At 39.7% G+C, this 14,794-nt stretch overlaps 1 protein-coding gene and 1 long non-coding RNA gene across 2 annotated transcripts in view; one reads left to right on the top strand and one right to left on the bottom strand.

Annotated features, from left to right (window-relative positions):
- Nucleotides 1-54: 54 nt before the first annotated feature.
- The window catches only part of LOC118404212, a 30,788-nt gene continuing 16,048 nt past the window's right edge, over nucleotides 55-14,794 (bottom strand). Inside the window, exons 3-5 of the mRNA XM_035803242.1 lie at nucleotides 2,298-2,393; nucleotides 1,689-1,793; nucleotides 55-985 (exon numbers count right to left, since the gene is read on the bottom strand). Of these exons, the coding sequence (XP_035659135.1) occupies nucleotides 929-985; nucleotides 1,689-1,793; nucleotides 2,298-2,393 (258 nt within the window). The 3' untranslated portion in view covers nucleotides 55-928. The remainder of the gene's footprint in view (nucleotides 986-1,688; nucleotides 1,794-2,297; nucleotides 2,394-14,794) is intronic.
- LOC118404218 overlaps nucleotides 11,594-14,794 on the top strand; it is a 9,337-nt gene continuing 6,136 nt past the window's right edge. The window contains exons 1-2 of the long non-coding RNA XR_004829767.1: nucleotides 11,594-11,824; nucleotides 12,503-12,600. This is a non-coding gene — a long non-coding RNA (uncharacterized LOC118404218). The remainder of the gene's footprint in view (nucleotides 11,825-12,502; nucleotides 12,601-14,794) is intronic.

Here is a 14,794-nt window from a genome sequence, read left to right as displayed (position 1 = left end):
TCTTAACTTATAAAACCAAGTGAACAATGAAATTGACAAAGGATTCAGCGCGAATATCTGTACATATTTTTTAATGAAACCTCACTCTCTGATGTGTTTCGTAACAAGACCATGTTTTTGCTCCCTTAATTGATAACCTCCCCAAAAAACGTTAATGCTATTGAAAAATATGACGAATGTATGTCAAAGATGTCGAACTTGCAGAGGATTAACATTTTAACCAAAAACCGGTTGTCCGATTCAGTACTGTTCCACAACAAAAATAGTCACATTTTCAAAACAATTTCAGTTACCAAAAGAAACGAATTGAATTGGATAAAAATTCTAATATACCCATTTCTTTATGGGTTACAGTTTGCGCTTTTTACAGACAGCAAGTAAAGCAGGAGTTTCTAAGCCTGTTAACCTGATGTTTTTACTCCAAGAAATCTACCTGCGTTGCTAATGGTAGGATATCTAATTGAGTAAACAAAGTAAAGTATCGGAATTTCCCAGTCTGTCAAAATTGCCATTACTAAACAAGGCTCAGAACTATCAAAACGCACCTTAACTTTGTATCGAATTTACGAACATAAAACCGTTGCATCCACTGCTTACAGATTCCTACAGGAATATTAATCTCTAACATTTATTTTGTCATTGAATATTCTAATGTCAATAATGCAGTAGCATTTTAATTCATTTTCCACGTCGATACAGCAAACAGTTACTGCCATGTTGGTGTCCCTATTTGCATTTTAGTGAATCGTATACGTATACAACAGTTTTCTTTTTCAAGTTGTTTTCTGATACGCTCTACTGTTAGCTGTTGACATTGAGTAATGGTCATCTGAATCGTTTACATGTTCTCAAAAACTTCAGCCAGTATTCACTGAAAATGCAAATTAGGACACCAGCATGGCAGCGGACACAGCGATGACGTCATTGGTTACTCCCTCCTGAAAACAGTAGACGCTGTGACGCCGGAGCCAACGTGAGTCTTGGACTGTAGGTATAAGATGATCCGACAAAATGACTATTAGTAACGTAAGTACATCATACGCAGCACTTTGATACTGATATCTTTGTAAATACCATCTTTCCCCGAGACTTAACAAAGTCTGCTGACTACTGTCTGTCTTTTCTTTTGAAAAAGTATTAAAAGGATAACTTGGAGACAATTATTTTCCCCTTAATACATAAACATCAAAAAAGTCAATATCGTATTCTGCGAAAGGGATACAGACATCTTCAGTTCAATAGCGAATCGCTAGGAGAGAATGGCACTCCGTCTTAACTTATAAAAGCAAGTGAACAATGAAATTGACAAGGTTTCAGCGCGAATATCTGAACACATTTTTTAAAATCAAACCTCACTTTTCGAAGCTCTCTGATGTGTTTCGTAACAAGACAATGTTTTTACTCCCTCAATACACGAAATCATACATAAAACATGATATTTCCTAATGTATAACCTCCACATTTTCAAATTGAACAACATTTTTCCATGCACAATTCGATCGACGTTTAGACATAAAAGCATCGGATTTTTTCTTCTTTTCTGTTTTTCATGAAACTTCAATCACACAAATAGATAAATGGCTGGAAAAACACAGTAAAATTTACAACAACAACCTCGATAGTATATTGCGCAAGTAGCTAATATTAAGCTAATGTTGGACATGGTGATGAATAAGGGTTTTACTCACAAATAGCAACCTGTCTCCCTGTAGCTCGCGAACAGTGATGTTTTTCTCTCCGTTCGGTGCCGTCTCGTGGAATGTCAGCTTGTTTCCCTCTTTGGTGACGAATTTCTGAAATTAGAAATGTATAGAAAGCAGTCAATAGGCCAATCTTTTCTTCATATTAGGCCGTGTTGATATATAGACGATATCTTTTTAAACCCAAAAGCTAATGCGAGCTTGGGAATAAAAAAAGGGGTTTGGCAAAAAAGAAGTTATTATTTTGAAACATGCGGCAAATGTATAGTCGATTATTTTGGAAAAATACGAAAACTAATGCGTGTGTATGTGTATGTGTGTGTGTGTGTGTGTGCGTGTGTGTGTGTGTGTGTGTGTGTGTGTGTGTGTGCGTGTGTGCGTGGGTGTGATGTATTTGTGTGTGTGTACTTGTGTGTGTGTACTTGTGTGTGTGTGGGGGGGTGTCTGTGTGTACGTGTGTGTGTCTTTGTGTGTGCGTGTGTGTGTATCCCTGTTCTGATTCATTTGTGTGCGTGTGTGTACGAGTGTGCGCGCGCGCGTGTGTGTGTATGTGTACATGTGTGTGCATATGTGTGTCTGTGAGTGTTTATTTTTCACCTTTACTGGGATTCCAACCGGTCCGAGTGCTTCATTCTCCTCCCCTACTTTGAAGACAATGTCCTTCGTCCCCTCACCAGTCTCAAAGTTGGGAATCTGAACACATGTGAAAATGAATCAGTTCTCTTCGAAGCTTGCAAAGAACGTACGCACAAACAAACAAACAAACAAACAAACAAACAAACAAACACAGACACAAACAAACAAAGATCGAAAACGAGGACTCTATATATACAGTGTCAAAGGTAATTGTGTAGTTTGCGGTTCCGAGCGTTGTATTTTGAGGCCGATAGCCCGGTTGCGCGTCGGTCGACGTTTTAGGTATCCGATGTCACGGTCACCTCTCGCTCGTTATTTTACGTTGCAACGTCGCTGTTTGAAAACCGACATCGCTTTTTTGAAACCCGACGTCGAAACCCGACGTCGAAGCTCTTTCGAAATCCGACGTCGGTTTTGAAAATACACGTCGCTTTCGAAAACTGACGTCGGTTCTCAAAAACCACATCGCTTTGAACACCGACGTCGGTTTTGAAAAACCACATCGCTTTGAAAACCGACGTCGATTCTAAAAACAACATCGCTTTGAAAACCGACGTCGGTTTTGAAAAACTGCATCGCTTTGAAAACCGACGTCGGTTTTGAAAAACTACATCGAGGATTAACTCCAGGGGGAGGGGCCTTTTACACCTTTCATTCACACCAACCAAACACAGACGTGTATTTGTTATCAAACCCACCATGGATCGACTAGTTAGGCATATTGCCTGCCCTTACGCCCCAAACAGAGATTCGGCTCCGAGCAGTTGGGAAAAATTTGAGACTTTATCATATGCCTCTTTCTTGTCCCGCCCTTGTTGGGGAGGGCGGACGAAAGACGCGGCACATAACAATGCCGCAATTTTGCTCCCAAACCTCTGCAAGGAGCTTCCGACTGGTTTTGACGTTGTTTTTTTCAGGCGGTTTTGTCGGGCCTTCTTTTTTGTTTAAACTTCCTGTTTAAACACTTGGTTTGGCGACATAGCAAAATAAAAAACAAACAAAAAAAACGTTAAAACCAGTCCTTCTGCGTGGGGAGTACATATCACCGTGAACTAAGCTATATTTACCTTACACTCCTACAGGGCAAACATTCTACATAGATGTGTATTACACTATGTGTATTATACTGTATCTCTCCAAGCAAAGGTTGCGCTTCGGCTGTTTTTCATTTGTTTTAGGCCTTTTTGTGGGGCTTTCAATTTTGTACAGGAGCCTTCATGTTCGCCGGCCAAACAGACGTGAAGAAAACAATACACAATAGAAAGCCCAGCAAAGAGACCCAACTGAACACGTCAAAAACTGCCGAAAACACCTTTGCTTGGAGAGTACACTAACATGTCTAGACCTGTCAGTTGGCGGTGGTTGGAAGAACATTACTTACCTATAATGTCTCTTATCACGCCAAGGAAATATTGCTTTCACCAAGGAGGTTATATAACCTCCTTGCTTTCACTAATCTAAGAGAATCGTTGCTGACTCACTTTGTATCAACTTATCTGGCGGCATCAGGTTGCTGTACATGTGCGAGCTTTGTGTGTGTTGTCTGCTGTTTCTCTTAATTTGGGCAAACTATTGCTCAAATAAAGCAGAAAAGTATTAACCTGAAATAATCTCTTTGATATCTAAGCCTTCAATTTAAAAAAAAAGATATATATATTTCATCTCTTTAATGTCATTAAATACATTGCCAGTAAGAGCTTGTTGGGCTTTACATTCTGTATAGTTGACTTCGTGTCCGCCAGCCAAACAGACATGAAGAAAACAATACAAGATGGAAAGCCCAACACTTTGAACAAAAAGGCCCCAAAACGGTAACATCTGCTGGAGGTACACTACAATAGCCGGCTAGACCTAGCTGCCAGTTGTCTATGGATTGGAGAAGATTACTCACCGATAATTTCTCTTATCATGTCAAGGGAAAAAATGCTTTCAGTACGTCATCTAGGCGAATAGTTGCTGGCTCACTTTTTCTCAAATTACTTCTCAAGGAGCATCAGATCAGGTTGTTGTGTGTATGTGAGCTTGATATGTGAGTGTCTGTTGCTTCCTTACACTTTGGCAAACTATTGACCAAATAAAGCAGAGCTCTAGAGAAGCAAACAAGCTTTCTATTGATATGTAATACAATGAAATTGATGCAGAAACAACGGAAATATGATCAATCGAAGTTGATATTCCAAACTTTTTGTGCCGAGTTGAGTACTTACTTAGTTTACATCTTGCTGATACTAAGAAAGATATGTATTCTGGAATTTCTGGAATGCTGAAAAACGACTTTTAGATTTAAGCGAAAGGAATCAAAACTAGAAAGGTAATATTTGCAAGCAAATACAGAATGTTACCTTCACATGTTGTAGTCTAACACTGGCAACTGTTTTGTTCATTGTTATTTGAACACATTTCTAAATGTAGTGACCCAAGCCCCTCTAGATCTGACATTTGCTACATTATGTAACCGGACACCACATGGTGCCTGCTACTTTACCGGTTACCATGGTGACAGCCGTCTGGTCCAGGTCGTTGACCTTATTTGTGCGGAGAAGAAGAAACAAAGCAAAAACAGATATGTTCCCTTCTGTGAAGGTAACATAATAATGGCGACGGCAACACAGTCGATATCACCGATCTGGAAATAATTCTATCAGATACTAGTCTTCATCACACAAATAGCACTTCATATTTTGCCAACTTTTAGCCTATTACTTTTGCTTGACTAAATCGACCCACCTAACATCCAGGTGTGGGATTCTGTGAGGCTAATGAAACCCGGGACAACGAGATAGTGACACCAAGGAGATTAAAAAAGGAACCTGCAATACAGTCTATAGGTGCAGAGGCGGCGGCACCAATTTTTAGTCGGGGCGGAAATGTTGTATAATCAAACCCCCTACTAGGAGGGCCCGGAGGCAAGCACGTGTCTAATCTAGACCCTCTGAAAGACTATTTCCTGTATTTTGATTGACAAGTTTTGCTGGTACACTAAGCTAAGGTTAGTGGCATTTCTATTAAAGATACACAAAATACAGATGATTTTAGCTTAATATATATAATACTAGGGTAACGCCCCAAAAATACAAACTATGACGATGGTTCATTGTGCAATAGTTGTATCAGTGACAATGTAGGGAAATGTATAGACAACAAAATGTACAGTCTAATATATACGTTATATCACAACAATTCCAGTTACTATAATACTATGAACTACACTGAGTGCAATCTGCGGGAATAAAGGGAACTATAACATACATCAGATTGAGAACTTCTATGCTATTATCGACATAATATTTGTCAAACGTTATTTATGAATGGTACCGTTTCTTTGTTGCATGGCGTGATAATTGTATTGACCTAGGTGGATAGATATGGAGTCATGACATGATAAAAGTATATTGAAGGTGTCATCACATGTGTGTGGTAGACATACATTGGACTTACATGTGATTGATCGCATTAACATCTGTCTCTCTTCATTGTATGTAGGACAAGTCATAATGAAATGATAATCATCTTCAATGCTAGTGTCATCTTGACATGAAGGACATAGTCTCTGATCTGTTGGTATATTATGTTGACGACCTTTATCGATTTCGAGGCAGTGTGCACTTATTCTCAGTTTGGTAATGCTGTTCACAAAATATTTGTTTTGAATAGATAAGAGGTAGTTTCTATAACGAACTGAGATTTTATTTTAGAATACGCTTTGAGTTTATTGTTCTTTTTTATTTTTTTGTTTCCAATTAAAAGAGGAATGTGTCCTTCATGCGTTCTTTGAATGTGTTTCCAAAATATTTGCGTCAACGGTAGGGTTGAGCCAAATATTTCGGAATCTATGTCGCCTTAGCATATCTTGAACATGTGCAGCCCAATCTTGGTGTCCTTCGACAGCTACATCGTGATTTTTTCACAGTTCTAGTCTGTCATTAGACATGTTCTGCAGCCTGAGCCTATATCTTATCAGATGAGTCTGGGTGTCAATGTATAATGGGAAAGCTCCTAGTTCTCCCCATACCGCGGCGTTGACGGAGCTTCTGGGAACACGGAGTAGTATTTTGTAGAGAACATATTCTAAGTCGGGAACTTCGTATGATGCTGTTGGTTGCTCTACCGACACGTTTTGGTTTCTTAGTATGTTCGAATTATGCATTATGTTTAGCTTGTCACTGTATTTCCTAAGACATATGAGTATATGGCGGCTGCAATTAGGATCAGTTTTCCGATACAAATATACATGCATTTTCACCATTTCAAGCGCCGAAGGTACGAGCCGTCGCAAGGTAGTTTCGGGGAGTTTTTGAAATTTGCACCATCTGAAACGCCATTTCCTGCATTTTGAGAGACAGATTTTGCTCACAGATCAAGCCAAATCTTATGAAATTTCTAGAGAAAAAAAAAACATTTGAGGGCAAAGACATACCGCCCAAACATATTTTCACTACGTGAGCACCGAAAGCGCAAGCCGTCTGAAGGGCGGATAAACTTTTAAAATCTGGACCCTTTGAAACTTTTCATTTTCTGCATTTCAGGGGCACATTTTGCTTGTAAACGACGCTCCGGCAGCATATTTCCACCATGTTCAGCGCCGAAGGCGGGAGCCGTCTCAAGGGGGACTTTAGAAATTTTGAAATCTGGTCCCCCTGAATCCCAATTTCCTGCAATTTTAGGGGCAAATTTTGCCGGTAGACTAGATTCAAAAGTGGAAATATCTTTTATTAGCAACAAGCTTTAACACCTTGACAATACATTCGATGAACTTTCAGGTGACCAGATAAATTGGAGAAAGATTAGGAGAATCAAAAGAAGTCAAGAGGTGAAACATGGCACATTTCTGAACTGTTTTTTTTTTACCACAAAGGACATTGGAATCATCTCTTGATTCGTAGAATCTTCTGACATCAATGATACATTAGTCTGTCAACTTTGCGGTGCGTGTTACAGTGCCTTACAGTGAACATTTGTCATCTTGTAACAATCAGGTATATCATCAACAGCGTAATCCTTTACCGCAGGTTTACATTCTTAGTTATGTAATATGTATCGGTGATATATGACGCTAGGGCCAATCTTATAGCGCTTACTGTCTGCCCAAAGAGCTATCTACCTCTCAGATATCACGACCACCGCATGTCCATAAAATGAGATATAAAAAATTGAAGTTTTGCTGCAGTACCTTGGGAAGCCACTAGGGGTCCATTATCGAACATGACCTTCATTGTTCTCACCCCTACCACATACCTGACCCCTATCATACAAAGTGGGAGTGAGGGAGGGAGAGGAAGTTAAAGTAAACAGACTCCGAGAGGCGTATAAATAAAGAGTATGAGATTCCCACATTAAAAAATTGTATCTCTACTCCACCTCTGTAGGGTTGCCCTGACGCCTGTTACATTTTGCAAGTCTCAAGGGACTGTTTCTTTCCTGAGATCTTTGAATCTTTGATATTTATGATATTACGTCAGTACTGGCTGGTATTGTCCGCACCAAGACTAGATGATTAGATTTTGGGCCCCCTAGTAAGTCATGTGCATAACATTTACAGAAGCACTTAAAATTTCATGGAGGTATGAGGTTGCCGAACCTAGTTGATATGAGTTTGTGTGACTTTATCAAATAACAATTAAATTATATGTAATGAGTAGCATATTTATGTCTAAAGACATTATCTACATAACAAACCTGGTTCATTTGGCAAAGGTATGATTTCGTGGAACTCTAGTTTTATTATATGGATAACATCCGCGCGCGCATCAATATCAACCGTGCTTTAGATCGTACAAAGCAGCTGCAAAAAGAGCAAATATATGACGTAGATAAGAATACATACTTTGGAAAACACTTACTAATGTCAACGTCAATTTTCTGGTCAGAGGAGAGAAAGAATATCATACTGATTGAGCTTACTGTGCCGTGGGAGGAAAAGATGTGAAGAAGCACACGAGAGAAAAGAGAGCTAGTACAGTACCAGGACCTGCTATGTACAGTGTTGTAAAGAGAAAGGATGTCAGGCCTGGTTATTCCCGCAAGAAGTGGGGTATAGACTGTAGAGGCATCCCAGCCTAGTCAGCTTGGAAGTTATTGACAGTGCTGAGATTAATAAGAGGAAGAGCTAGGGAGGATGCAGTGCGTAGAATAGCCGGGGAAGCGGCAGCGGGGGCTGCTTCATGTTTTAGGAGAGAGGAAGTAGGCTGGAAGCAGGGAGGAGCGGACGAGTAGCGGATTGGCCACCACTGCTGGACCCGACAGCGAGAGGATGTAACCCTGGTAACGGATGAGGGTCAGAATTTTACTCTCCAGGCAGAGGTTAGGCTCCTGCTGGTTCATTTTTTTTAACGTTTTTCAGTCGTTTTTATCGGGCTTTCTATTTTGTATTGTATCTTGTATGGTCAAAACCTATTTGGCTTGCGGACTTGCAAAAAACATGACAGAATACAAAGCCCGATAAAAACAACTAAGAAAACGTCACAAAATAGCCTAACCTCCGCTTGGAGAGTACAAAACATCCGGTTGTCCGACAGTTGAAGACGTCAGTGACCTCCCCGGCCATGCAGACGACAGCACTGCAATCAGCTGCAGGTGAGTGGAGTTATGATGGAATCTATCTTTGGTATATTTACCAACAGGTCAAAGACGAAAATTTGAAAAAAGAAATGAAGAATCTAATGTAACGGTATTCAATATGTTTGGTAATATGTTCAACCTCCTATACCACTGAGATGATAATGATAAGAAACTTTTGTATAAAATGGAAACTTGATGTTAACTTAAAGAAAACAAAAGTCACTATCTTCACAAATACGGCCGTTCTTTCCCGAAACAAACATTCTCATTTGGGCAAGAAAAGTTGGAAATGGTTCATTCCTATTGCTATTTAGGCCTGAATATAACTTTTTCAGGCAGATCCCTAGCAAAAAAAAACTAAAAAAAAACTGTCACCCAAAGCACGTAAAGCTATGTACAGTCTGAAATCCCTTATCCATTCACAAGTATACCCAAACCTTCTGTCATAATTTGAGTTTAGATTCGGGTAAGTTAAGGTTTTATAAGTCTTATAAGATAGCATATACTATGAAAAATATCTAGAACTAGATGAATCCGATCTACGCTGTTAGAATTAGTGCCCGCCTCCTTGAAATAGAATAAGGGCAAAGAAGTTAAATGTGTGCGAAAGGACTTGTAAATACTATATGTTGTATATGGTAGAAGACGAAACACATTTTATTTCGACATGTCCCTTCTACGATCAACAAAGAAAAGAAGCTGTTCAAAGATCTAGAAGTCACTAAATTCCATCCTAATCTTTCTACGCTTATAGACAGAAAGAAAACTACTAGTACCCTCCTCTTAACATCACAAAACCCACATATTTTAGGTGGGTTCATTCTAGCCTCCCTAGCAGGTTCTCTGAGGCCTTTTTTTGCTCATAATTAATACACTTTTGCTGGCCATTTCTTTTTGTGCTGGGTCGCTGATTAAGGACGGCAGTCAGATAAGGCCAGCAATCAGCGACCCAGTACAAAAAGAAATGGCCAGCAAAAGTGTATGTTAAAAAAAAGGCCTAAGAGAGCCTGCTATTGAGGCTATGTCCATACGTCTTCTGCTGTCTCAAAACTGACGTCAAACCCAATAAGATACATTTTAGCGTTAGAATATAGACTTATTCAATATAGTTGCTTACTATATTGTTTAACATTGTCTGTATACGTCATTTGTGTCACTTGCAACTAGCTCTCGGGCAAGAACTTACAGTAAACATATTATTATAATGATAATAGTTTATTGCAAATTCTTGTCCGATGGCTAATTGCAGGTACACATGTGTACCATGAAAGGGACAAACAAACAAATAGTGTAGAACAGTATGGAATAGGTCTACTCTAGAGTCTAACGCTAGTAAAAGCTAACTCTAAACTGTAACTTGTTGGGTTTTACTTCTTTTCCTGAGACAGTGGAAGACGGAGGACCACACCTTTTCTATAATGTGTGGGTTCTGTGATGTTAGGAGGAAGGTAGTTTTCTTTTGTCTGTAAAACACAGGCGAATTTGGTAGGAGTTTAGTGGCCTTTTTCAAAAGTCCTTTTCTTTCGTGATAGTAGAAAGAACAGTTTGAAATAAGTTGTGTTTCGTCTTTCACAATGTTTGACGTGCAGGACTAGTAAATACAAGTTCTTTCACAAAGAGCGCAAGCAGGTAACTTCTTGTACCGCCCCTTCTCTATTTCCAGGGGGTGGGCGCTACTTTTAATTTAGCTGATTGCGGAGCGTACATCAAAATTGTCTAGTTCTAAATATTTTTTCATAGCATATGCTGTTTTACAGGTCTTTTAAAACCTTCTATGTTATAAGCTTACTGGTATCAATACGCAAATAATGAAGGCAACTTTTTTAGGAGGGAAAACTTTTTTTATTCGCACGGCATCAGTGAGGGTTATAAAACAGAAAATATCACCCATGATGTTAATGCGTGGTCTACGGAAATCTTATTTGCTCATTTTGAAGCTGCTTTGTACGATTTACAGTGCGCACGTTGATGCCAGCAGTCCTATAATTATTATTACCTCTACCCGGCTCTGCGGATCGGTGGTCTAATGCATGTAGTTGACAAATAGGGTCAATAGTACGGGAGGGGACCTAATCTCGAACCAGATCCACGGTGCGTAATGTATAGTATCAAACTTCCGTTTGACTCCCTTGGCCGACTACACTCCTTGGTCAGCTTTAAAATTATCTTATGGCACCGTAGGATCTGCTTGGAGATTAGACGGGACCGGCCATAGCACGATGAGGATATAACTCCTCTGGCCGGAGGACTCCCCTTGCGTACTTTTGACTCTATTTGTCCAATTTCTACTATTAGAACACCGATCAGCGGATCCTGATAGAGGCTACTGTACATGGCCTATAAACCATATATTATAAAGCAAGGACGTTATGGTATCATATGAATGACCTACTGTAACCCGGGATCGAGAGCTGCCGATCTCGTTCCCCCTAAGGAAGAAACCATTCATCTTCAATATTATTCTTCAATAAACTTAACGTTATTATTATGTTGTCAGGAAATAATAGCAATCAATCTTATATTTGATCATAAGTGCAATTACAGGTATGATCATTTAGGTCATTTACACCTTACATCTTACTGTGAAGGATATTTTGAGGGATTGTTTTCTCATCCCCTTTCTTTTATATAGGCCCTTCCAATCACATGATGCGAGCGCGGATTACACGAACTCGCGAGTGGGACAGCTGTCAGAGAGATCAAGTGAGAGATCTTATTATTCCTCTTGAAAGTACCTCAAAAACTCATGTCTTGTCTAGCTAGGTTCTCTAAAGATAGCCCTGTTCCTATTTATCAGTAGAGATAGGCGTGGACCGTCCGATGGCAGCTTGTTTGAGAGAGCAAGTTCAACCAGGCCTTGGACCCAAGTTGGAGAGAGATCTCATACCATAGTCATACGGAAACAACAACAACAGATTTTGATACAGAAGGTGGGTACAACGCGCGATTTGATGTTATTTTAATGGCAATCAAGTGTCACAACACAGTAAGTTTTTAAGCAAGGGCGTTATATAAGTTGCTCTTCGCCTGTCAACAAATATTTGTACCCGGCCCCAGCCAGCGCCAGCTGGTTTGGCGGGCAAGACGAGTGCCCGCCGCGCACGAGGACCCCCGGGGAGCTGTTGTCTGAGGACCTACTCTATCTCCAAGTCAAGTAAAGGTTAGGCTCCGGCTGTTTTTTTTAAACGTTTTTTTAGTTGTTTTTATCGGGCTTTCTATTTTTTATTGTATCTTGTATTGTTAGATTTTGACAATACAAGATACCATTCAAAATAGAAAGCCCGATAAAAACAACTAACAAAACGTTTTAAAAAACAGCCGAAGCCTAACCTCTGCTTGGAGAGTATGATATTGCCTTGCTCAGTCACTGTGGCACTCGTGCACTTGGGATAACAGACGTCCATCATAGTAAGGGGGAATGGGATAAGTATATGTATAACATGAACAAATATAGACCATGACTAATAATTTCTCCAGAGTCACAAATTATAAACTGTTGTATCATTGATTAAAGCAAGGACTGTTTGATGAGGTTACAAAGATTTTAACCACCTTGATTAAAGGTGGTTTATATAAGTACCTGTTTCTCAATTTTGCTTTATCTGTAGATGGCAGAGCGGACTGCACACATGGACCTGAACTTCTTGACCACAGCATGAACTTGATGAAGTAGTGGTGGAAGAATTCACATGGTATAACCTCCTTGGTAAGTCCAAGCTGTTAACTATGTTGTAAAATTATTGTTTTGACCAAGGAGGTTAAAAAATCACTTTTTTTAACCTCCTTGTTTTGACAAAATGAATGGCTCTCTGCTCTACTTCTACGAGTAACTTACAGTTACACCTGTTAAAATTTTCATGTACAGACTCAGTGTTTGTTTTAAACTTTTTGTTTGAAGATTGAATGAGATGTTCAAACTAGCTCAAAGTGAAACTGTTTGTCCACAGACCCTTGGGGACAAATTCATACTTGTACGTTTTTGTAGTTGTGCAAGAGACAAGCTCATTTACATGAAGCCTAGAGGGATTTAGATTATAATCTCATAATCTCATTACCACCCAGCATCAAAGAAAGTGTTAAACAAAGGAAGCTTTGGCTGGGGTAGTTCACAGCTGTATGCCTGACTTTGCATAAGGTAATCAGCACAGCCTTGGCTGGTTCCCATGGCCAAAACATTATTTTTTTTATCAAGGAGGTATTTTAACCTTCTTGGTCTGATCTAGGTGGTTTTATCTTACCCATCATTGACCAGATTTTCCATCATTTTGAAAAGAATGGATTTTGAATTCTCAGTCTTTCATCATACACTTTCTATCAATTTGACAGAACCACCTAGCTGTGAATGATTTGAGATACTGAAATACTGTAAATGCATTTAAGTTTGTCGGGATTTAATTTCGCGGTAGCGGGAAAAAGGACACAGTCTAATACCATTATAGAAAAATGTTCGCGGTGGTTTTAAGTTCAAGGTGAAGTGGTCACCAGGAAAACGGCGAACATTAATCCACCGCGAACATTTTTGCATTTACAGTATACAGATATAACGTCTTAGCAGGGTTGTAGCCAGCCTGAAATCATTTTCAGTCCCCTTGATTTTAATGGGAATCCTATCGAGCACCGAAGGCATGGCGTGACGTTGCGCGTCATTTCTAGGGGGTCTGGGTCCCAGAAAATTTTTAAATCCAGACCCTCTGAAACACTATTTCCTGCATTTTGCTTGTAGACTAAGCTGCTCAATGGCACCTGTTTTGGTGAAGAAGAACACATGGGTTTTAGTTTTTTTATATCTTTACATATCAATTTTGTCTGTCCCAGGGGACGGAATGGGGAAAACTTTTCCAGTCCCCAGCTGCAAAATTCCTTCAAAGGACCGAAGGAAAGGTGCTGACTACAACCCTGCGTCATAGATATAAAAAAAATACTTGAAGTGTAAAACCGCAAAACTGCTACAAATACAACAGCCAACAGACCAACTCCTCTACTCTAGCCTAGAGCCAACATGTCCCCTAAACGCCCAAGGAAATTCTACAACAGGCCCCGAGTCGTGCGGTTGAAATTATTATTGATGAATGAAGACCTTTATTGCACATTTTTGCCACACCGGGCTAAGAACAGGTCAGTACAAGACTTGTTGAAAAGATTCAGCTAACTGATACAAAGTGAAGTTGGATACATTCAACTTCTCCTGGCTTTTCTGTCATACTCATAACTGAGTCATAGTGAAGATAAATTGTTGTTTATTGCAAATTCTTGCCCGTGGGCTAATTGCAATACATGAGAGATTCAAACAGTGTTTTACGATCGATGGTTTGTCTATTTGCATTAGGAATATGAATTTTTGTACAGCACTTAGGTGTGTGAAATAAGGAAATAGGTTTCGTCTGCACTCTACTACAAAATGACATTCATCCTCTATTCTTGAGAAGGAATGTGTGACCCTCCTAATTTGCATAGGCCATAAAGATGAAAGTCAGGCCTGGCATCTAGACTTTACTTTTTGGATTAGCTGCTAAGGTGTGGACCACCTAGTTTTGTTTTTCTTTTACCAACAAGGCTAGTAGAAACAAGGTAAGATTCTAGAGCTTAGGAACAAAACTTACCACAATGTACAGCTGCGACCCAACACTATATTAAGGGTGTGACCTGTCCTGTGGTACTTCATGTTGTTGTGTATAAAGGCTGTCCCAACATCTATGCCCAGATGTTGGCAGTGATGTGAAATGCAGTTGGCAGTGTTTAGGAGATTTTTGCCACACATGAGGTAAAGTTTGAATGCTCTTGACTTTGGTCCTGGCTAGGGGTGGGTACTGGTACAGAATACAGGTGATGACCAGGTCCAGACCTGAACCTGGACCTAACTGGTAAGTACTAGTACCCAAATGTGCTGTGTTGTAGCCTAA

This window comes from Branchiostoma floridae, chromosome 17 (genome assembly GCF_000003815.2).
Source record: "Branchiostoma floridae strain S238N-H82 chromosome 17, Bfl_VNyyK, whole genome shotgun sequence".
NCBI lineage: Eukaryota > Metazoa > Chordata > Leptocardii > Amphioxiformes > Branchiostomatidae > Branchiostoma > Branchiostoma floridae.
Note: the sequence above shows the minus strand (reverse complement) of the source record. Positions and strands in the feature narration are given on the sequence as shown.